The 22,042-nt window shown below is 33.7% G+C and overlaps 2 protein-coding genes across 2 annotated transcripts; both read left to right on the forward strand.

Annotated features, from left to right (window-relative positions):
* Nucleotides 1–511: 511 nt before the first annotated feature.
* On the forward strand, nucleotides 512–5,194 carry LOC122317123 (CDK5RAP1-like protein). Its single transcript, XM_043134053.1, has 3 exons — nucleotides 512–903; nucleotides 2,302–3,359; nucleotides 4,295–5,194. Exons 1-3 carry the CDS (start codon nucleotides 605–607, stop codon nucleotides 4,804–4,806), a joined length of 1,869 nt encoding a protein of 622 aa, XP_042989987.1. The 5' UTR covers nucleotides 512–604; the 3' UTR covers nucleotides 4,807–5,194.
* A 5,583-nt stretch (nucleotides 5,195–10,777) lies between these two features.
* Nucleotides 10,778–17,665, forward strand: LOC122317271 (3-epi-6-deoxocathasterone 23-monooxygenase CYP90C1). Its single transcript, XM_043134260.1, has 9 exons — nucleotides 10,778–11,375; nucleotides 12,673–12,997; nucleotides 13,086–13,235; nucleotides 13,361–13,633; nucleotides 15,850–15,939; nucleotides 16,068–16,146; nucleotides 16,243–16,349; nucleotides 16,446–16,573; nucleotides 16,971–17,665. Exons 1-9 carry the CDS (start codon nucleotides 11,176–11,178, stop codon nucleotides 17,059–17,061), a joined length of 1,443 nt encoding a protein of 480 aa, XP_042990194.1. The 5' UTR covers nucleotides 10,778–11,175; the 3' UTR covers nucleotides 17,062–17,665.
* Nucleotides 17,666–22,042: the final 4,377 nt, after the last annotated feature.

Here is a 22,042-nt window from a genome sequence, read left to right on the forward strand (position 1 = left end):
AATTAAAAATTAAAAAAAATATATTGTGAGGTATGTGATGTGTGGGGATAATGACTAGCAAAATTTTAAAAAGTTATTGATTTATAAAATGTAAACTTATTAATTGATGTGATATATCAGATTATAAAATTATTTTAATATACTGTAGATATGATGTCTCAAAAAAAATGAGCAATGTTATTTATAAAATCTTTTTAAAAATCTTAACACTCCTCAATTGCTATTTATTATTCGTTATGTCATTATTCTCTCATTATCCTTTAATATGATATTAAATAATTTAAAAAAATGTCTATCATTTATTATATATCATCTAATTATTTATTTTCTTATAAGAAGATAATAATTAAGAGAATGATGAATAAAATTTATCTTCTCAATTATAAATATTTCCAATTTATTTTTTTCTCAGCTCAAATTTTAAATGTAGAAAGGTATGTCTTTGCACTTCGGGCTTATTAAGACGGCCTCCGGCCTAATTCTTGTTCGGGGGCTCCAATACAAATACCAGGCAGGCCTGGCCCACGATCTGGTTGATTTCCTATCCAATACCAAGGTTCTCCTTCTGCCTTGCACAGGAACACAGTGAGTGTGTCTCTCTTCAATGGCTTCGACGCTCAGCTCGTTATCCTCGGTTCTCGGCCAACCTCACTGCGGGCTCCGCCTCAAGAAGCTCCACAGTAGATGCCGATTAAGCCTCGGTTTTCTTTCCCCACTGAAGCCTCAGGCTTCCGTCGGGAGCTGCTTCCACCACCGCGTGCCACTGCCACTCAAAACGACATTTCCTTTCGGACCCTCTTCCAGAAGCTTCTCCCAAAAAAGTATCTGTCTTCCTGAAGGCCCATTCCTGCAACACTTCATTGCTCAAGCTGCTCTCACTGCCTCCTCCGAAGCCCAGCCCGAGTAAGTCTTCCCACTCACATATTATAATCAAGTCTTTGACATATTCTTCAATTATTGAGCGTTGTTAAAGCTATTGATTCTAGAATTCTAGTGATTTACAATGGGAATTGATTGTATTGTTACATAGTCACATGAATTATGTTTTGCCAAAGCATTTCTTTAGTGGCTGCTGTCTTGCTCTCAAATCATTAACAAATAAAATCCCAACCCTAAGGTGCAGAGTCTATCTGAATTTGAATTACAAAAAAAAAAATTAAAATTCTGTATGAACTAATACCAGAATGAATAACTTAATAACTAAGAGAGCAACGCAATGGCTGGGCCACTTCTTCCTCCTTTGCTGTGTGCCTGGCTTATTGTGCACAGCTTTAGAGTGGTTTGACACAACTCAAAAAACGGTTTGATTTAGATAAACTCAGCCAATTCAAAAAACAGACGTGCTTTTAGTGCACTCTTTGAATCACTCATAGTACCGGTTCAATTGGTTGATTCAGACCGATTCTAGCAGATTTCACAACCTACTTTAGCCGATTCAAAATTGTGTTTCTTTTTTAGATTGTGCTTGATAAATTAATTTTCTTTTTAATTCTCGTGTGAAAATACAACTAAACAGAGTTTACATTTTTATTCTAGTGTTCAGTAAGAAGAGTAGAAAACTTAAAAAGATAAAACATAGAGTTCTTTACTTTATTTAGTTACATAGAAAAAACTAGGATTGGATGGGTATTTTTTATTAAATCTGACTGTCCACAAAATACTACCATTGCTGCGACGTTAAAATTAAGAGTATTTATATTCATCGTATACAATAATATTTGAGGCAAAAAAATAGGATACTTGAGGTCGAATCCATGAATTGCAGGCTTATTGAAACTATTTAGATTCATATGATATTTTCATTAAGGCTAGTCAATGAATTCAAATTTTAAACTCTTTTATACATAGTTTTGAATTCATAAAATGCATTATATAATTTTTTTTAATATTTTTACTAACATTTAAATACCTGATTTAAAATTTTCATTAATCACCCAATGCAGCAAATTGAATCGTCCGATTCATTGAATCAGTCCTACCCCAATTCTGAGTCCAATATCAATTTTTTGAGCTTTGTCCAACTCAACTTTGATGCATCACCAATATGGACTTCTTAGCAAATTTAGCGTGCAAAGCTTCCATTTTTCTCTCTCTAATTTTATTGTGTTGCTGCATTTTTTCAGAATCTCTCCCTCAGTTCTTTCCTTCTTTGGGAGAATAATGGGGCAACTAGAATTTTTTTCTACTGTAAAATGAATTTTCATGTACTTATCAAAATAAATAAATAAATTCTCTCCCAATTGCAAATTATACGACTTGTATCTCATACCTCTATGTTTTTATCTTGATTTATGTGTCTAGCCAATTACCAGCTTCTAAAGTCACTTTGAGTGGGCGTATCTATCATGAGACTTACGGATGTCAAATGAATATCAATGATATGGAGATTGTCCTATCTATCATGAAGAATGCTGGATATAGTGAAGTGGTGGATGATCCTGAGAGTGCAGAGCTCATTTTTATCAACACTTGTGCTATCAGGGACAATGCAGAACAAAGGGTGTGGCAGAGGCTCAATTACTTTTGGTTTCTCAAGAGGGAATGGAAAAGCAATGTCAAAATCGGAAGGTCAAATTCCCTGCACCCTCCAAAAGTTGTGGTCTTGGGATGCATGGCTGAGAGGTTAAAGGACAAGATACTTGATGCAGACAAAATGGTTGATGTGGTCTGTGGACCTGATGCCTACCGAGACTTACCACGCTTATTGGAAGAGGTAGACTACGGTCAAAAGGGGATAAACACTCTTCTTTCACTTGAAGAGACCTATGCTGATATTAATCCAGTTCGAATCTCAAAAAATTCAGTTACTGCTTTTGTTTCTGTGATGAGAGGTTGCAATAATATGTGCTCCTTTTGCATTGTTCCTTTTACAAGAGGCAGGGAGCGGTCACGTCCTGTAGAGTCTATAGTGAAGGAGGTGGAGGAGCTTTGGAAAGAAGGTGTGAAAGAGGTAACGCTTCTTGGCCAGAATGTAAACAGCTATAATGATGCATGTGTGGATGAAAAAGAAGTTGAACCCGGGATTAATTGGAGACATAGTGAAGGCTTTTCCAGTATGTGCAAGGTCAAAAAAATGGGTTTACGTTTTTCTGATCTTTTGAATCGACTGTCCTCAGAATTCCCTGAGATGCGGTTCAGATACACATCCCCACATCCTAAAGATTTCCCTGATGAGTTACTCTATCTAATGCGAGACAGACATAATATTTGCAAATGTATCCATTTACCTGCACAAACTGGGAATAGCAAAGTACTTGAAAGGATGCGCCGGGGATATACCCGAGAGGCATACTTAGATCTTGTGCAAAAGATACGGAGAATTATTCCAGATGCAGGAATAACCAGTGATTTCATATGTGGTAAGTCTTATCAGATTCTTGTATTTTCCTTACTTATGAAACTTGTTTTGTTGCAGTCTAGTGTTCAAAGAACATCAGCTAGTATACTGTTTGATTGGACCTGTTGTAAATGTGAATGATGTTTTAGAATTTTACTTTTAGAATACTTTTAGACCTCCCTTTTATTGTGTCCAATAAATTTCTTTAGGATAAAAATATAAAAGATTAAGTGATCTCAGCCATCTTGGAAGTGAAGCTTCTCTATGTGGATGTCTTTTTCTTACTGCAAAAGAATGTTGGAGATCAGATGACCAATCATGTGATAATTTTGATTCTCTTTAAGCTAATGACACCAATCTATTGATCATCAGCCTACGTGCTTGCAAATTCCATGTTAATTCTTATTTTACATTTCAAATACTATGCCATCATTGTGCATTTTGCACTCTTTCATTATTGATGTATTATTTGATCTCTCAGGGTGACATGAGGCAATCTCGTCCCAGTCACATTCCTTTATCCTTTTTTTTTTATAGGTAAATTAGAAATTTGCAAAGTCACATTCTTTTATCCTGTAAATACATTATTATTAAGTATTTATAATTATTTTATAATGACATTGCTTTTATTTTTTAAACCATACCTCATTTGTATTGTTGTAATGCTTTATGAGCTATGAGAGAAATTTTCACGACATCCTAATTTTTTACTCACTATTACTACTATTCTGTAATTTTGCTGTTTTCTGTGCTTGAGAAATAGCCATGATATAAAGAACCTTGTAAAATGTTTTTCTTTTTATAAGTAAATAACCTTGTAAAACGTTATTCTGGTAATAGATGGTCTGTTCGCATGCCTCAGCTTTGAAATTACAATTCACAATTCATCGCTATCTTTCACTCTGCGAAAGCTTAGACGCTTTCTTAATTCCCTCTTAAATTACTCCTTTTCTGCAGGATTCTGTGGTGAAACAGAGGAGGAACATGCAGACACACTAAGCCTTATTAAGATTGTTGGTTACGATATGGCATATATGTTTGCGTATAGTATGAGGGAGAAAACCCATGCCCATAGAAACTACATTGATGATGTTCCTGAGGAAATCAAGCAGAGGCGACTGACTGAACTGATCGATGCTTTCCGTGAGAGTACAGGTCAATGTTATGACTCTCAGATTGGGACTGTACAACTAGTGCTGGTTGAAGGACCCAATAAGAGAGCTCCTGATACGGAGCTTATTGGCAAGAGTGATAGAGGTCATAGAGTTTCATTTATTAATCTTCCAGTACCATATTGTGATGATAATACTAACGGGAAACGAAACCCTGTAGTTGGTGACTATGTGGAAGTTCATATATTGAAATCTACGCGAGCAACGCTCTTTGGAGAGGCACTCGCTATAACTAAGTTAAGTTCATTCTACAACAATATGGTTGAAGAAGCTGTTGCTTGTGAAAGCAGAAGTTGAAAATTGGCCGGTTCTAAATTGGTAATTCTATCTCCCCTTACCCATGAAAGCAATGTATAAGATAAATCTTGTTTAACATTGGTTGAGAAGCTTCATACTCGATGATCAAGATCTCATTTGGTTGCAATGATGACCAATTGAGCTTCAAACTGTCGCTAATGACCTGCAACTTCCATATAGTGTAGAGCTTCAGCAATTTTTCAACTGGTATGTGCAGATGGAAAAGGCAATGTACATTGCACAAACCATTTTTTGATCCTAGTCTATCATTTACTAACTACACGTGGATTCTGTAGTTTATATGTTTCCAATGCAATTGCTAATTGTGGGGATTCTATTTGTAATGAGGTTTCAAAACTAATACAATTGTTAAGCTGTCCAGTGTGAACTTTTTGCATCACGAGGAAGGGAACTTTGGTGTGTTACAAAAAACATCAGCTACAGAAACCAAAGGAAATAAAAAGTGCAAACGATGATTTACATCTGAGTTTTTCTTCTTTTCATTTCTTTTCTGGGTGGTAAACGACAAGGATGGATGCACATCCCCACGTCTTCTCTGAGCTAATTGCTTTATCCCAGTTCCTTCTTTTTTTTGACCCAACAGAGATGATAATTGGAATATCATTGGCATCGACGCAAACGTGTCACTGACTCGAGTTTGGCCTAGTAATGCGTTATCGTGATCAGCATCCAGGCCCATATTGCGTCAAACATAAGCATTTTCAGCACGTATAAAGTGGTCAGTGAGCAGAGCGGGTCCTGCCCCGCTCACCCACCACATTCTTCACATGCAAAGAAGCGGACCACTTTCTTGGTGTACTTATGGCGAAGGAAATGGCAGCCACCCACTTGATAAAATGCCTAGTAAAATCACTTTAATGGATAAAGTTGTTTGGTTCTAAAACATTAATGGCTGCCAACCACTTGACTTAAAATCATATATTTGCCAGAGGAAAATTACTTAAAATGATAAGTTGTTTGGGTGAAAACATTTTTGTCAAAAGCTAGGCCGCCGGCCTGACCCATCCACCATTCGATCATTTAGGTCTTGTTTGGATTAGAAAAATATTTTCTCTCATATTATCTTATCATTATAATTTTATACATAAAATAATTTTTAAATCTTAATTTAATTTTTTTAAATTTTAACTTTCATCTAAAATTATCTTATCTCATCTCATTTTACTATCTAAATTACATCTTATCCATCTCATTGTCCTTTCTTTAACTCTCACCAGCACGCACTCACAATTCTTAAATTCAAGATTTTTTATCGTTGGTGTTGAGGTATTAAGTTTCCACTGTAGTGGGTCATATTAGGATTACAGTCAAGTGAAGTTAAGTAAGAATTGATTATAATATGATCCATTTAACTAAATGTGTAGAATCTCTCTATTCTAACCTCCTAATTTTCGAGTCGAGTTTAGATCTTATACATGAATCAATCATGACAGACCCATTCATTTAAACACTTTAAATTTCTTAATCTTAATGTGCTTCTAAAGCCACTGTTTGGGGTTCTTGCTAGGCTAATTTTTTTTTTCACATTATTTTTTAATACTTTTAAATATTTTTTAAAAACATTAAGAATTCATAATAATATTAAACAATATTTTCATAATAACTAAGGAAAAAAAACAAAAAACAAAAAAAAGAGCTGGAGCTTCCAACGGGATCCTAACTTTATTTTAATCTTAATGTTTTAAACAACCATAAATGTATAAATAAAACTAGTTTTAACAATTTTTTTTGAAAAATCTTATTATTTCTTTAATTTTCTGATTTAATGAGTTTGAATTCAAAATTAATAATGGTTTTTTTTTAAATTGTGCAAAAATTGTAATATATATATATATTATTCTTAAGTAAAATAAAAAATTTTAAGTTAATTGAAAAAAGAAACATAAAAAGTGCAACCGATTATAATAATAAAGAATTATTATTTCTTTAAAAGAAAGGAAGGCTGCAAGAGAAAAGAACTGGTGGTGGGGAATGGGATTACTGTAGAGTGATGAAGACAAGACGTCGATGGTTTGGTTAGTCCCAAGAACACAAAGCGGAGAAGCAAAAGAAGCTGACAATTTCGGCGCCCTCTCTCTCTCTCTCAAGCCCAATGGACTCTTCTTGCATCCTCCCTGCACACTCATTTTAATGACCTCCCACCGTTCCAAGAACTTAATTAGGTCTTATTCGATCACCTTAAAAGCCGAGAAAATCTAAATATTATCGTCAAGACAGACTCGTATTATAACTCTTTAATCATCACTAAAAATGAACACAAAGAGTCATAAAATTAGGAAAAAATTTAATTACAAAAATAAATTAATATTAATATATATATCAATCTAATATAATTAATTAAAAAGTAAATTTTATTAAAAATAGTATTAATTTAAATTTTAAATATAAAAAAATTAATATTGATACGCAGATTAATACGTAACTTTAATTATGCATAATAAAATTTTACAACTATTTGTCAAATATTCTTAACTTCTAGGAGTTATAATTTCTTGGCATCCCATGGCTTTTGTTGGGTGTCTATACCATATTTTTGAATTCTGTACGGTATCAACTGTTATTGAAATATTTCATATTTATGATTATAGAGAAGGATATAGTTTCGTATCGGTAAGAATTTTGATTGTACTAGCTAATATTTTGGCCTATACAAGTTTATATTTTTGTTTGTACCGTCTGATATTTTGATCTTTACTATTATTTTTTTTTCATTTCTTCAAATCGTAAGCTCATTTTTTACTATAAATTCAGGCTAGATTATTTATAATTTATATATATATGTATTTATATATAATTTATTTGAACTATTATTTTGAAATATAATTTATATATATATATATATAATTTTTTTATATATTAATTATTTGAAACGATATTCAAAATAATATCGATATCAAAAAAATATCATTTTAATACCTCAACCAAAACAGTATTAAAAACATTGGTCATACCCACGTTATTCCCATGCATATAACCTTCCGATGTGAGTGGAGAAAAAGAGTTTTGGCGCCTCTCCATCTTCCTTCCTTTTTTCTTTTTACCTTAGGACCATTTAGAGAAAGTTTAAACAGTGGTTGAGTTAAAATTAAGACGACAAGGCCTAAAACCTAGTCATGTAGAGTTTTTTCGTGTTCTTTTCTCTATTAGGACAAAAATATTTGATACGTGCCACGTTACCAATTTCTTAGACCTTTGATCAACAAAGAGAAAGAGGTCGATTTATAGATTCTCGTATCTAAGATATTCAAGATCTAACCATTTATAGCCCCTCTCAGTCAATACGCTAGAGCCCATGCGTCAATACAATTCTCATGTGCTTCTTGAATGCTTGCGAGATTGTGATTGAGCTAACCCACCATTCCCGCCTATCTTTAATGGGTGATTGAGTTGACCCACCATCCCCGCTTCTCTTGCATGCCCATTATCTTAAAAAATCAAAAGTCCATATACTTTCCTAAAAGTCAATATACTTTTCTTATATGTGAAGACAAGTTATATGATTAAACCATTGCCACCCATTTACCATCATCTCCCTCGAGACCATTTGGAGATTTCTACTTGACAAAACCACCAACCCTAATTTTATTTTCAATTTAGCCATTAGGGCAAAGATGATCAGCTGCATATATCTTCTTAAGAGGAGTGATTGAGTGAAGAAGTTTCGTGATCCCACATTAATGCGGAATACAACTAGGCACTTCTACAGTCTACTGGTTGTACTATATATTCAAGATTGTAGAGTAAAAATCTTCCTCAATTACAAAAACTTATTCAGAACTAGTGCACTCCCCACCTACTGCAACATCCGTGACTGCAATAGAAACCTTGGGTGGACCTCTTCAAAGACTCCCAACAAAAACTATGTTCATGATTGCCACACTTGACCATGTAACAATCTATTGGGTTAAGAGAACATGAGACTTGAACACTATGTCAGTTCCAATTTTCCCTCATCATATTTTTTACATTTTGTATATCAGTAATGCTATATACAATTTTGAAACCTGCAGGTTTAGCGAACTATTTTTTTTTTTTAAAACTAAAGGTCATTTAAAAAAAAAAAAAAAACTTTTTCATTTGAGTCTCGGATTTACTCTTTGTCTAAAGGGTGCTGCTACTTAGCCTCATGTATTTGCCTCCTCAAAGTTATTACTACTGCAAATTACATTTTTTATTTTCATTTTCTTTAAAATATTTTTTAGGCATCCTTAATCATTAACATAAAATAAATAAAATCAAAACTTTACTAATATTTGATTCCTTTACCATTATAAAAAAGATTAAAATATCCAATAACTTTTAGGAAACAAAAATATAGAGCGCCTAAGTATCATTTTCTATGTCTCCTAATGGCTAAGGATGGGAATACAGGATTCCCAATCCCCACCTACCATATTTTGGGTTATTATATATGATAAATTAAAAAAATTACAAGAGGAATTTTTGGAATATCAAATTTTGGCATCGTTTATTTTTGTAAATGAGATGAGATGAGATAATTTGAGATAAAAATTAAATAAAATATTATTAGAATATATATTTTTAATATTATTTTTGTTTTAAAACTTGAAAAGACTGAATTTTTTATTTTATTTTATATCAAAATTTAAAAAATTTATAATAATAAAATAAGATGAGATGAAATAAAATGAGACAACAAAATTTTGTGGAAGGGAAGAAAGGATGAGTTGATTTTTGGAAACAAACATTGGAATTAAGAGACAAAGGACACTGCTACTTGGACTAACGTACAAGGCAACCGAGTTGTAACTAAATCAATTTCTACTTTTTATTTTTACTTTTTGAGTTTTTTAAATGGAAAACTAGTTATAAAATGCATTCTTAATTCAAACAAAAATTAAAAATTAAATAAAAATTGATTCCATTAAAAAATATTAGTATACTTTGTCACTAAACTACAATAAGGAATCTGTACAACAATAACTCTATTATTTTTTGGAGACCATATTCTATTAACAAAAAATTACACACAGAGACACACATATACATGATATATATATGTGTGTGTGTATGTAAACATATATTATCAGAAAATATTAATTATAATATTATGTGTCTCGATTTAAACTTCATTTTTTCAAATACGTACGTTCAATATATATATATATGTTCATTCCATATTGAGTCAGTGGAAAACGAACTGCCTGGCTGTAATACCAAGCTAAAACAAACGTGCATGAGGCCGGGTGAACAGGGAGGAGGCGTTTTGTGCCATGTGCCATGTAATGTGAAAGGGACTCTTTTGATACCTATTTTTACAAGGAATTAGAAAATGGGAGCTGTGCATATCAAAGTTGCATATCAGGATGTGAGGAATTGCATTAATGAAGTCAAATTTAAGAAAAAAAACACTATAAATAACTGATCAACACATTAATGGGTGAGTCTTTTTATTAAAAAAGATCGATATTTTAGCTTTATTTTCTTCTGTAACCATAATAATCATGCGAAAGAAGTGAGTCTGGGATGGATGAGTTTGGCTCTGCCGACCAGAAACCCCGAAACGGTACCAGATAGATAATTGCATTATGCATAAAGAGAGCTGGAAAAAGTCCAGTCGTCGTTAATTTCTTCCTAAAAGTTAGCAACAACTAAACAACTCAAGAAACCTATTAATTAACGTAGAACATTCCTGTATATATATATATACAAATATATATAGATGAAGTCTGATTGATATTTCGTATGAGACTCATTCAACCATGCACAGTTTGTGCCACATCATTCGCGTCAATTGACAGGGAAACCGGTCTTCCAGGAACAGTGATTGCAGGACCAGCACGTAACATAGACAACGTATATACATCCGAATAAGATCGAGGATGGACAACTTTGGTGGGTCGGGTCTTGTTAGGATCTATATAGATATTCATTATTCATTAGAGTAGACAACGATCCGGGGAAAGGAATTCCTATCTATATAATTGAAGTCAAGACAAAAAAATGCACAAGCTTGGCGCAATACAATCCCCCCCAAAACCAAAAAAAGTATGGCCACCTCATTTATTGATTGTTGGAAAAGCTAAGCCCTAGATCCTCAGAATCTCTCTCTCTCTCCCCCTCTCCATGTATGTGTGGTATGTATATCGCCATCTCATTCAAATTATCTGGCTCTTCAAAAGGACAAAGGAGTTTCTTCCCTGTCAATCCCTCCCTCTTCCTCTTTCTCTTACTCCCAGGGCAGACAAAAAACGCACACATAGAGCGGTGAATTAAAAAAAGCTGTTGCATGGGTTCTGCTGCTGAGAGAAGTTAACCCGTGTGTCTCGAAAAAGAATTACAGGGCGTAGAAACTAGCTAGGGTTTCCGAAGTTTTTCAGTTAAAGAATGGAATGGCTTATTGGGTGTTGGGTTTTCATAGGTATACTTGTAGGATGGTACTGGATTAAGGAGAAGAAGAAAATAGAAACCAAGCATGGGCTTCCTAAAGGGAACTTAGGTTGGCCTTTCATAGGAGAAACTCTCGAGTTCATTGCTTCTGGCTACACCTCTCGACCCGTCAGCTTCATGGAGAAACGCAGATCTCTGTAAGCTTTTCTCTCATCTCTCCTGATCATCATCACTTCTTCTTCTTCTTCTTCTTCTTCTTCTATTCTACCCCTTTTTTGATACTTTTCCTCTTAATTTTCATTTCTAAGTTCAAAGGGGCTGAATTCTGTTTTCTTTCTCCTCAGAACCCATGGTCAAAATGCAGATATGTCTTTTCTAGCTAGCTATGCTAGAGTTTCTTTCATGTTGGACGCCCTAGATTGGCAAATCACCTTGAAATTCTTCTCTCTCTATATATAGTAAACAGAGTAGTAAAAATTGATGAAAATACAATAATATTAAATTAGGCATTTGTCTAGAAATTATTTGTCTTGTTCTTGTTGTCTTCGAAAAATCAATTCACATGTTACAAAAGGCTCGCAGTCTCAATTATAGCATTGTCACATCCCATCTTTCATGCTTATACATGCTCGTGTCTATATATATATATATATATATATATTACATTAAAATGTTCCGTCTATGGAAGCCTTCGTGGTCATTCGTCTATCAGAGATTCAGACGTAATATTTATATAGATATCCAACAATCACCATGCGTTCATCACCAAATGAAAGGCTTTATTTGTAACTCGTTCAAATTATCAATTAATCATATATTGAATTGTAAAATTTTTCATTTTACATTATTTACAATATCATAACCAATTAATATTGATGATTGATTACTGTAAAAGGGCATACTTTGAATTAGTAACCCTCAAGTGTGGCTGATTTGGATGTTTAAATGAATGATCTGAAATAGCAGTTAACAATTTTTGATAAATTATCTCCTAAATATGGAAGAAAGAGACAAATAAGACTTGCAAAGTTAGTTTCCATATATATGGTAAGACTCAATCAATCGAAGTAAGTTGTCACTAAAAGGATCAAGAAAAAACCATTCAGAAATATATATGGTCTATATAAACCAAACATTGGATACAATGAGTTGTCTGGGATGAAAGCAGAAGAGGATTTTTTTCTTTCATTCATGACTGATGGTGACTATTGCAAAACGACGTAATTTGAAAGGAGCAACTGCTCCCCCAAGAAGTTAAAAGGGTGAAAAGCCTGCTCTGCAGTAACTAGACCTTTAGGCACTGGAGCTCTTATTTGCTTGTGCAGTCAGTAACCACAGCCTATTCTCCTTCACCATACTCACAGATTCCAGCCTCCCAATGAATTGACCATTTCCTTTTCATGTATCAAGCCCTTTTTATCTTCCTTCAATCAATGAGAAAGTAACAAAAGCAGGAATGAAACAGGAACCCTTCTTCTGTCTCTCTCTTAACAGGTACGGGAAGGTGTTCAGAACAAACATCTTGGGAACGCCCATAATAGTTTCTACAGATCCGGAAGTCAACAAGGTTATCTTACAGAACCATGGGAGCACTTTTATCCCAGCATATCCCAAATCAATCACAGAGTTATTTGGAAAGAATTCCATACTCCAAATCAATGGAACTCTTCAGAAGAGAGTGCATGCACTGATCGGAGGTTTCCTGAGATCCCCACAACTCAAAGCCCGAATTACCAAAGAGATTGAACACTCTGTCAAATTCACCCTGTCTACTTGGAAGGACATGCACGAAATATACGTCCAAGATGAAACCAAAAAGGTTTCCTCCCAACCACCCGAGTTTCCATTAGTCGGTCCTCTCTGTGATCTCTCTCTCTAATGAAGTTTTTGGCTTCCGAATGTTTCAGATTACGTTTGAAGTACTGGTTGAAGCATTGATGAGCATTGGTCCAGGTGAGGATATGAAGTTTCTGAAAAGAGAATTTGAAGAATTCCTCAAAGGGTTGATTTGTATACCTATTAAGTTTCCTGGAACCAGACTGTACAAATCTCTGAAGGTAATTCAAGTACACACACAAACATATGACACACGTACGGCCAAAGCTCTCTCTTCTTCTTTGCATTAATTTTCAGGGCTCAGTAGTGGGTGGTCCTGATAAAAATGGTGGCCTGGTGCATGTAGGCTAAGGAAAGGATGTTGAAGGTGGTGAGGAGGATCGTGGAAGAAAGAAAAACAGCCCTAAGAAATACAAACGAGAAGCCTCCAATAATTGATTTTGTGGACGTGTTACTGCGGGATATCGAAGAATCGAGCGAGATGCAACGCCTACCGTCTGATTTCATCACTGGGAATATCATAGAATTGATGGTCCCTGGAGAGGAAACTATGCCGACGGCTATGACACTAGCTGTCAAATTTCTCAGTGATTGCCCCGTCGCTCTAGAAAAGCTAATGGTACGTACGAAAATACTTGATTGTTTTATTTTGACTTGGGTTTTATATCAACGGTAGGGATTATCTCTGATTTCGAAGATGGATGGGTCCCAAGACGTCCACGTCAAAGATATAGCGTATAAAGTGTTTGACCTTTTGTTAAGAAGTCGTTTTCACTAAGCACGAACACAAAACACAGAACTGAGACAGAAAGAGTACGTGTCCGCGTGGGCTAAAAAGAATGGAGTGGACGTTTAGCAGCCGTATGATTTGGATTGAACGGTTGTCAGATTAGGACCACCTATTAACTTCGTGTCTGTGTTCGTAGCGACCAATAGCTGTCAATTTGCCAGTGTTTTTATTTATTTTATTTTCTCATTTTAATCCATTCAACATCTTTATTATCTTCCTCTCATCATTATCATTTTTACTATATAATATTAAATGATAAGTTAATAAATAAAATGTAATAAATAATTTTTAATTATTTAATATTATATCATAAAATAATAAAAGAATGGTAAAAATTTTTATATTAATCTTAAATTTTATATTTACTTAATTTTTAAAGTAATGCACGACATTTGTGCATTTTGTTATGTTCTTATATCAAATCATGATGTACGAATGCTTGTAATGTCTCATAATTTGATTTTTCAAAAATTTTATATGCATTAGTTTTACGTATTTTTTAATGTAATTTATTAATATAATTGATCGTGTATTAAAAAAATTGATACAATCAATCACATCAATAGAGTGCATAGAAAGTATATAAAAGTAACTGTATGTAGCATTATTCTTATTTTTTTAAAAACCAAGTAGCTTTAATTATTTTTTAAGTTTAAAATCATATTTTCTGTTGTAAGAATTTACCTTTTTATAAAAGATTTACACGAAACTGTTATACGTGCTTGCTTATTCAAATCATTACTAAAAAATGGTTAAAGATGAAAAGTTATTTGTTGAATATTCACTCATTTATCAATCTTTGTATATTTTTTCTTCATATAATCGTTTATTTCACCCTTTAACCAGAGAGTAGATCATTCTTGCCAAATATGAGCATTAAAAGTAATTTATTTGTTTTGACATGCTTACATTCAAGGTAAAGTATCATTTATCGATTTTAGGGAGTTTTCAGTTAGTAAATGGTGGAATTCTCTTCTTTAAAGTTTGTTCAACTCGGTACATGATCTTGATCATGAGATGGAAGAAATTTTGGAAAGTGGTGGTGATTTTTCAGAATTGTAAATATTGAAATGGTAAAATCTGAAAAGTTTCAAGAATCAGGATTAAGATTTAGAAACTGCTTTGGAGAGTGCGGTGCACGATACCGGAGTTTACTTTGTAGGGGTGGGTATGAACGGCTTTGCCTTGGAGAGGTTCCCTGACATTAAAAAAATAAAAGATTTAGAAATTGCCTTGGAGAGTGCAGTGCACGATATCGGGGTTTACTCTGTAGGGGTGGGTTTAAAGGGCTCTGCCTTGGAGAGGTTCTCCGACATCAAAAAAAGAAAAAATTTAGAAACTCAAGAATTTTTATAAAAACTAAAAGATTGGATCCTCGAGTTCAACTTTTTACAAAGAACAAATGCATACAAGCTCATGCAATCATGATAAACATCAAAATGAGCAAAAACGATTTGTTAGGAACTCCAAGCTAGTAAAATGATTGATGGTAGAATGCTAAGAAGTTGATCTTGCTACTTGGATTGACATGCATTTGGTACTCATGGTAAGTAATAAAAAACACGCTTTGCAATCTCAAACCTAAGAATTCTCCAATTCACATTCAAAATTACCTGCTAAAAAAAACAAGAAATAACACCCTTTCTGATTTTGACAGTTAATATGGATGAAAAATAGGTAATGTGTCGCAACTTTGACCTCGGATCTTAACGAGTTGTGAACGTTACAACTATATATTTTGTAGTTCATGATTAATTCGTTATATCAATTTTAGTACATTGGATTAAAAATGCAAAAGTATTTTCATCTCTCAAAGATCTTGAGTGTTCATTTCTTGGAAGACTGGGAAATTAAGGACATGTCCAAGATCAATATGTTCAGGAAAATATGGAGTACTAAACCTGTCTCTCTTTATTAGGATGAAACTCATCATGTGCATTAGATGCCTATTTCCACATTGTACTGAAATAGACCTTACTGCATTTATACAAAAAAGTTAAGGTACTATCTTTGGCTTCACTGCTTTAATTAACGTTGGTATGCAGGAGGAAAACATGGAACTGAAGAAACAGAAGACGGATTCCTCTGAAGGTTATGCTTGGACTGACTACATGTCCATGCAATTTACTCAAAATGTGAGTCTCAGATGTTAAAAGTGGAATAAAAGGAGATATGTTTGGAAGTATTATGGGATTTTTGCTACTTCTAGAAACCAAAAATATATACTAATATATCAGAACCTGCTATTCTTATTCTTCGCAAGGTCATCAGTGAAACTCTCAGACTGGCAAATATCATCAATGCGGTTTGGAGAAAAGCACTCAAGGATGTAGAAATCAAAGGTCAGTCAGTTTCTAGAGAATTGGCAATTTTTCCTTGGACTTCATTGTTCTTCAGTGTTTATATAGGACTCTAATGGTGGGTGAGATATTCAACAGGTTATTCTATACCACAAGGATGGTGCGTCTTGGCCTCGTTTAGTTCTGTTCACATGAATGAAAATAACTATGAAAACTCATATCGATTCGATCCATGGAGATGGGAGGTATGCATTATTTAATTTGGTACTTTCACTTGAAAATCATGTTTATCAGTGTAATCAACAGAGATCCTAAACAATATAGGGATTCTTTGTCTGCAGAAAATGGGAGCTGCTGTTAATAACAATTGCTTTACACCATTCGGGGGTGGACAGAGGCTATGCCCTGGATTAGAACTTTCCAGGCTTGAGCTCTCGATATTTCTTCACCATCTTGTCACTAGTTACAGGTAAATTACCTGTCCCACTAAATCATGCAAACAAAAGACAAAATACATGGCCTACAACATACATATAATTGCATGGACACACTATTTTTAGATGCCATTGTTTAATGACACTCTATATTATATCCTTTATAATAAAACTCAATAGAGTTACATTTTTGTGATGAGAAATACTTGACCTACACAGAAATTTTTACAAAAGTAAACTTACAAACTAACATGTCTTGAAATGGTATTTCAAATTGTAAAGTATTTTTTTTTTATCATGAAGTAAATCTAATGCATTGATTATTGTCTACGTTTGCTTTTGTAAGATTTCTGTGCAGATCTAAAACTTCTATTTATGAAAAGCAGTCAATCGATTGAGCTTTACGTTTTCCTTTTTCTTTTAACTGTGCAGATGGGTAGCACAACAAGATGAAATTGTCTACTTTCCAACGGTCAAGATGAAGAGAAAGCTCCCCATCAGAGTTACCCCCATAAGCACTTGATCTGTTGATCAACTAACTATAGTAATATTTAGTTACAGCTATTGATTGCCACAAGATTAATGAAGATTATAATCAACATATCGATCAAAGGAAGGAATCTGCCCAGAAAATGCATCGATCTCAACCTCAAAGGAGGATAAATATACATATATAAGTGGACAGACCCACTCGGAGGCCTCTCCATCAAATGGAACTCTATAATTGTGTTAGCTCCGGAGTCACTGTCTATTTTTATTGCAGGAGCAGGAGGGGGTACACTCTTTTGGGGCCAATCTCCAGTCCCCAGTCCTTAAAGCTGAACCCCTCGAGTTGGGAAGATTTATTATTGAAATCTAGCTTTAAATGTACAAAAATTTTCTGGTTGCTTCGATAAAACATTTGTGGCTGTTATGAACTCTAAATGGGGTCATGGTTTCCACTGCTTGCATGTGCTGTACTTTGAACTACGTTCTGTTGGTGGAGCCCTAGTACAACGCCCGTACTCCCCCACTCACCTTGTTTTGTTTGTGTTTGAAGCAATGTTACTCTCAGCTCTCTATTTACATTTTGGAAAAAGTTCCTCGGCGTCAATTTAATTTTAACACCAGCCAATACAAATTCACCACTTAGGATGTGTACCAAACTAGATTTCATTTTATTTTTCCATCTCGTCCACTTCTCTCTCTCTAAAATACATTCTTTCTCTCTCTAAAATACGCTTGCCACGACATACAGGAAATTGCCTTACTGAAATGGTATCATCATCATTGTGGGGGTCTGGGCCTAAGGATCCCAGATTTAAGTCAACAAGGGCAGGGCTTCTCTTACTTGAAGCTTCCATCTACCCAATATCTTATTTTTTAAGCACTCTCATTGGAATAGTTAAAACCAAACTCAAGTTTTAACGAAGATGACATGATTTTACATTCTATTTCATTTATATCTAATCCCCATATTAGATTATATATTTATTTATTATATAATAAAATAATATTAAATTAATATTTTTTTAATTTTTAATTTATTTATTTTTATCATATTTTACCATTCTATCATTTATATATATTAATTAGTAATCATATTTTGATTAAATACATGGTTAATAATATTCTACTAGAAAAAGAAATGCAATGCGGAAGGTAGAACAAAAGTAATCTTATTTTAAGATTTGGTTTATCTACAATAAAGAACATGTATGACTTTTATTTTGCATTTACTGTAGCATAAGTTAACTGTTCCTGCACTTTGCCCAATCCAATGCACACGGTATCTTGTCCTAATAGCTCCCAATAGGCATTTTTTTTTTTTAACCTTTGGCTAATCCATTGAGATTAATCTTAAGTTTTATTATATTCTTTCTTCTTTCTTTTCATCTCTCCCAATGCTTCATTTCTTAAGTTTTCTTATATTCTTTCTTCTCTCTATTCATCTCTCTACGACCCAAGAAATCTATGATTCTTTGGGTTTTATATATATCTATGATTTTCTGGCTCTTATTTGAAATAAAACCTATCGGTGCTTCTCTCTTAGTCCAATATATATCTTAAGCTTCTCTTTCATTGTTCCACACCAGTTTGGAGGGAAGGCTGTACTACTTTTTGGCGTCTTGCATTGTTTTCCTTCAGCCTTTTCCTCAGCCCAGGTGATTTGTTTGCATTGGCATATTTGGTTCTCTTGTTCTTTCTAATTACAATTAGAAAGCTGTTTGAATTGGTTATTTTTCTTGTGAAGCTGTAAAAATGCAAGACAATCTCAAATCTAAATGTTTCATAGCAATAAATTATCAGTGTATATACATCCTTGAGAGAGAGGGGGTTGCAGGTGTCGGGAGAGGGGAAGATATGGAAAAATAAAATGAAATCATGTACATGTAGGTGTAAATTTTAATTTAGTACACATCCCATTTGTTTGTATTGGTTGGTGTTAAAATTAAATTGACACCCGACCGGGTTAGGAGCTTTTCCCAATTTAAAGATTTAAAAAATCATACCCACTACTAGTAAGCCACGTTAAAAATGAAGCCCAACTTAAATAAGTTGCACATGCAAGGATGATCAAAATTGCAAATAAAAAAAAAAAAAAAAGAAGTATGATCAAAATTGCTGCTGCCCTACAGACCAAGTGTAATAAAGTAAATGAGTATTATCCTTACACAAGACTACACGGCAGCCTCACTTGTGGAAGAAACGTGCGACAAGTAAGGTCCGAGACTGGGTGGATCTGGGTGGGGATCGGTGGCACTGCAAGTGGAGGTTGCTTCAGCTCGTGGTGGAGTACAGAGCGTGGTGGCTTAAGGACCCCGATGGGAAAAACTACTCCGTTTTTGGCAAGGGAAAATAGGCCAGGGACGTGGAGGCTTGTTCCGTGGTGGTTGATGGAGGAGAACAGCGGTGCAACTGGACTTGTGTTGGACGTGAGCGACAGCTGGACAGAGGGGCTCGAAGTGGTTCGCATGAACTGGTTTGGACGTGCACTTGTCGTTGGCTGAAGATGGTGGTGGCTTACGGTTCTGCTTCCAACGTAGGGTGGTAGTGGTGGCTTAGGGGTGACATCCAGTGTAGTAACTGGCCAACAAGAGGTTTTAAGCGGCTGTTTCGACGAGGTGTGCGAGTTTTGGCTAAGAACAGAGGGTTGCGGCTGGAACTGTTGCTAAACTTCACCGTTTACGACAGTGAGGTAACTAGGGAGAAGTGAGGCTCGGTGAAAGGGAGGGAGTGGTTATGGAGGGAGAGCAAACCGTTGAGAGATATGAGGCACACAGAGTGAGGGAAAATAAGGGAATGTGCGAGACCAAGGGGAAGGGTGAAGACACGCATTGGTGCAAGTAGAGAGGGGGGGGCGGTCTGGTCTGGGGAGATTTTGTGGACCGGACCGGACCTATTCGGTTTAGGATTTTTTCACTTTGGACTGGATTGAATTTCATAAAGACTGAGACGGTCTAGTCCGATCGGTCAATCCTTTTTTTTTTCTTTTTAATCCAATGACATTTTGTTTAATACTTATGTAATTATATTATGATATATTTAATATATATACATATGGTATACTATTATATCTATATATATATTATATATATTAGTAATACACTAATACTAATACTATTAGTTTATTAGTATATAGTAAATTAGTAATAATTATTAACTTATTTATTATAATTAATAATACACTAGTACTAATATTATAACTAATAACTAATAATATGTAATAACACTAGTACTAATAGATAATAACTAATAACTATTATTACTAATTTACTATATCTCTTCATTGTCTTCAAACCCAACACATTTACTAATACTTTATGTAATACTATATTCATTTATTAATAAGAGTAATACTCTTATAGTCTTATAATCTTATTACTAATACTAGCATATTAGATATTAAGTTAACTAATACCAATACTCTTAGTCTCTTATAATCTTATTACTAATACTAGCATATTAGATATTAAATTAACTAATACTAATACTCTTATAATCTTATTACTAATATAGTAATACTAGCATATTAATTAGATATTAAGTTAACTAATACTAATACTCTTAGTCTCTTATAATCTTATTACTAATACTAGTATATTAGTATTAATTTAGACTATTAGTAATTTAGTCTTAGTATAAATATTAGTATTAATATAAAATTATAAGTATTAGTATTATAAATATTAACCTATTAGGTTAGATAAAAATTATAATTAATTATATACAATTATAAATATTATATAAATAATAAAATATATTTTATATAAATATATATTATTTATTCGGTCCAGTCCTGGATAAAAAACCCCTAGACCAGGACCGGACCGAAAATACTCGGTCCACCAAAATTTGGACTAAGATTGACCGGACCTACTCTCGGTTCAGTCCGAAATGGCCGGTCCGGTCGGTTTTGCCTATCCGGACCGGCCGATACTCTCCCCTAGGTGCAAGGGAAGTTTGAGTGGGGGTGACAAAACTCTAAGGGCTATACGATGGTTTAGCACATTTTCCCCTACCACCTCGGGCCTAATGGCTTAAACAGAAGTTTGTTTAAACAGGATTGGTCTCATGGGCTAGGTGATACAACTCAACACATATGGTATTTCAGTATGAAGCGTTGGGAGATTTATTTTCAAGACCGGAAAAGAATCCTGTCAGTATTTTCTATTTGAAAAGTATATAAAAATAACAAGTCACTGCTTTATTAGCTTGTGTAAAACATGACTTTACACCGGTCCGGTTCAAAAGGTGGCTTCTTTGAATTTATACATAAAATGTTTAAGGGTTTAAATTATATTATTATGTATTAGCTTTAAAAACTAAAGTTATAGTAGTAAAAGTGGCGGAACCAGCAATTATATTGAGGGGGGCCAACTTTTCTATTGTATGACATATTTATGTAAAAAATAATGCTAAATACAAGGTGTGCAAGCTCTACGCATTCTATTTGAGAAAAAAAAAATAGAGTCCACTATTAAAAAAATAATTTTTTTCTTGTAGATCTTAGATTTATCTACTTTTTTTTAAAGGGAGTGGGAAGAACTTGTAAATAGTCTTAGGACTGCAAACATCAATTCTTTTATATAAATTAAAAAGAGATTGAAAAATTATAAAAACATAACTGCAAACTATTTTTCATATAGATCATTGAATTTAAATAATTTTTCTTGTATGTTCACTTTAGATTCCATAATAGAAAACCCAATATTGTATAAAAAAAACTTTGGAATTCATATTAATAAGATGTTTATTATTTCTCCTAAATTTAATTTTTATTTTAATTTTAGAAAAACCACATCCTTGAAAATAGATAATATATAGAAATTAAACAAAATTTTGGGATTGTAAAAAAAATAAAATAAAATTGGAAACAGACATTTCTAAGTATATTGAAATTTTAAAAAAGATTTAGAGAGCAGATGGAGATTATAATTTTTTTTTTGGAGGCCATTTTTTATATTTATAGAATTATGCATAAAATCTAGGGGTTATTATATGATTTCAAAAAGTTTTGGGGG

Source organism: Carya illinoinensis, chromosome 7, assembly GCF_018687715.1.
Source record: "Carya illinoinensis cultivar Pawnee chromosome 7, C.illinoinensisPawnee_v1, whole genome shotgun sequence".
In the NCBI taxonomy this organism is placed as follows: Eukaryota; Viridiplantae; Streptophyta; class Magnoliopsida; order Fagales; family Juglandaceae; genus Carya; species Carya illinoinensis.

Coding starts and splice junctions, on each gene's coding strand:
- LOC122317123 (XM_043134053.1), top strand. CDS start 605: ATGGCTTCGACGCTCAGCTCGTTATCCTCGGTTCTCGGCCAACCTCAC. Junction 904..2,301: donor TCCTCCGAAGCCCAGCCCGA/GTAAGTCTTCCC, acceptor TTATGTGTCTAG/CCAATTACCAGCTTCTAAAG. Junction 3,360..4,294: donor AACCAGTGATTTCATATGTG/GTAAGTCTTATC, acceptor CCTTTTCTGCAG/GATTCTGTGGTGAAACAGAG.
- LOC122317271 (XM_043134260.1), top strand. CDS start 11,176: ATGGAATGGCTTATTGGGTGTTGGGTTTTCATAGGTATACTTGTAGGA. Junction 11,376..12,672: donor ATGGAGAAACGCAGATCTCT/GTAAGCTTTTCT, acceptor CTCTCTTAACAG/GTACGGGAAGGTGTTCAGAA. Junction 13,236..13,360: donor GACTGTACAAATCTCTGAAG/GTAATTCAAGTA, acceptor TGGTGCATGTAG/GCTAAGGAAAGGATGTTGAA.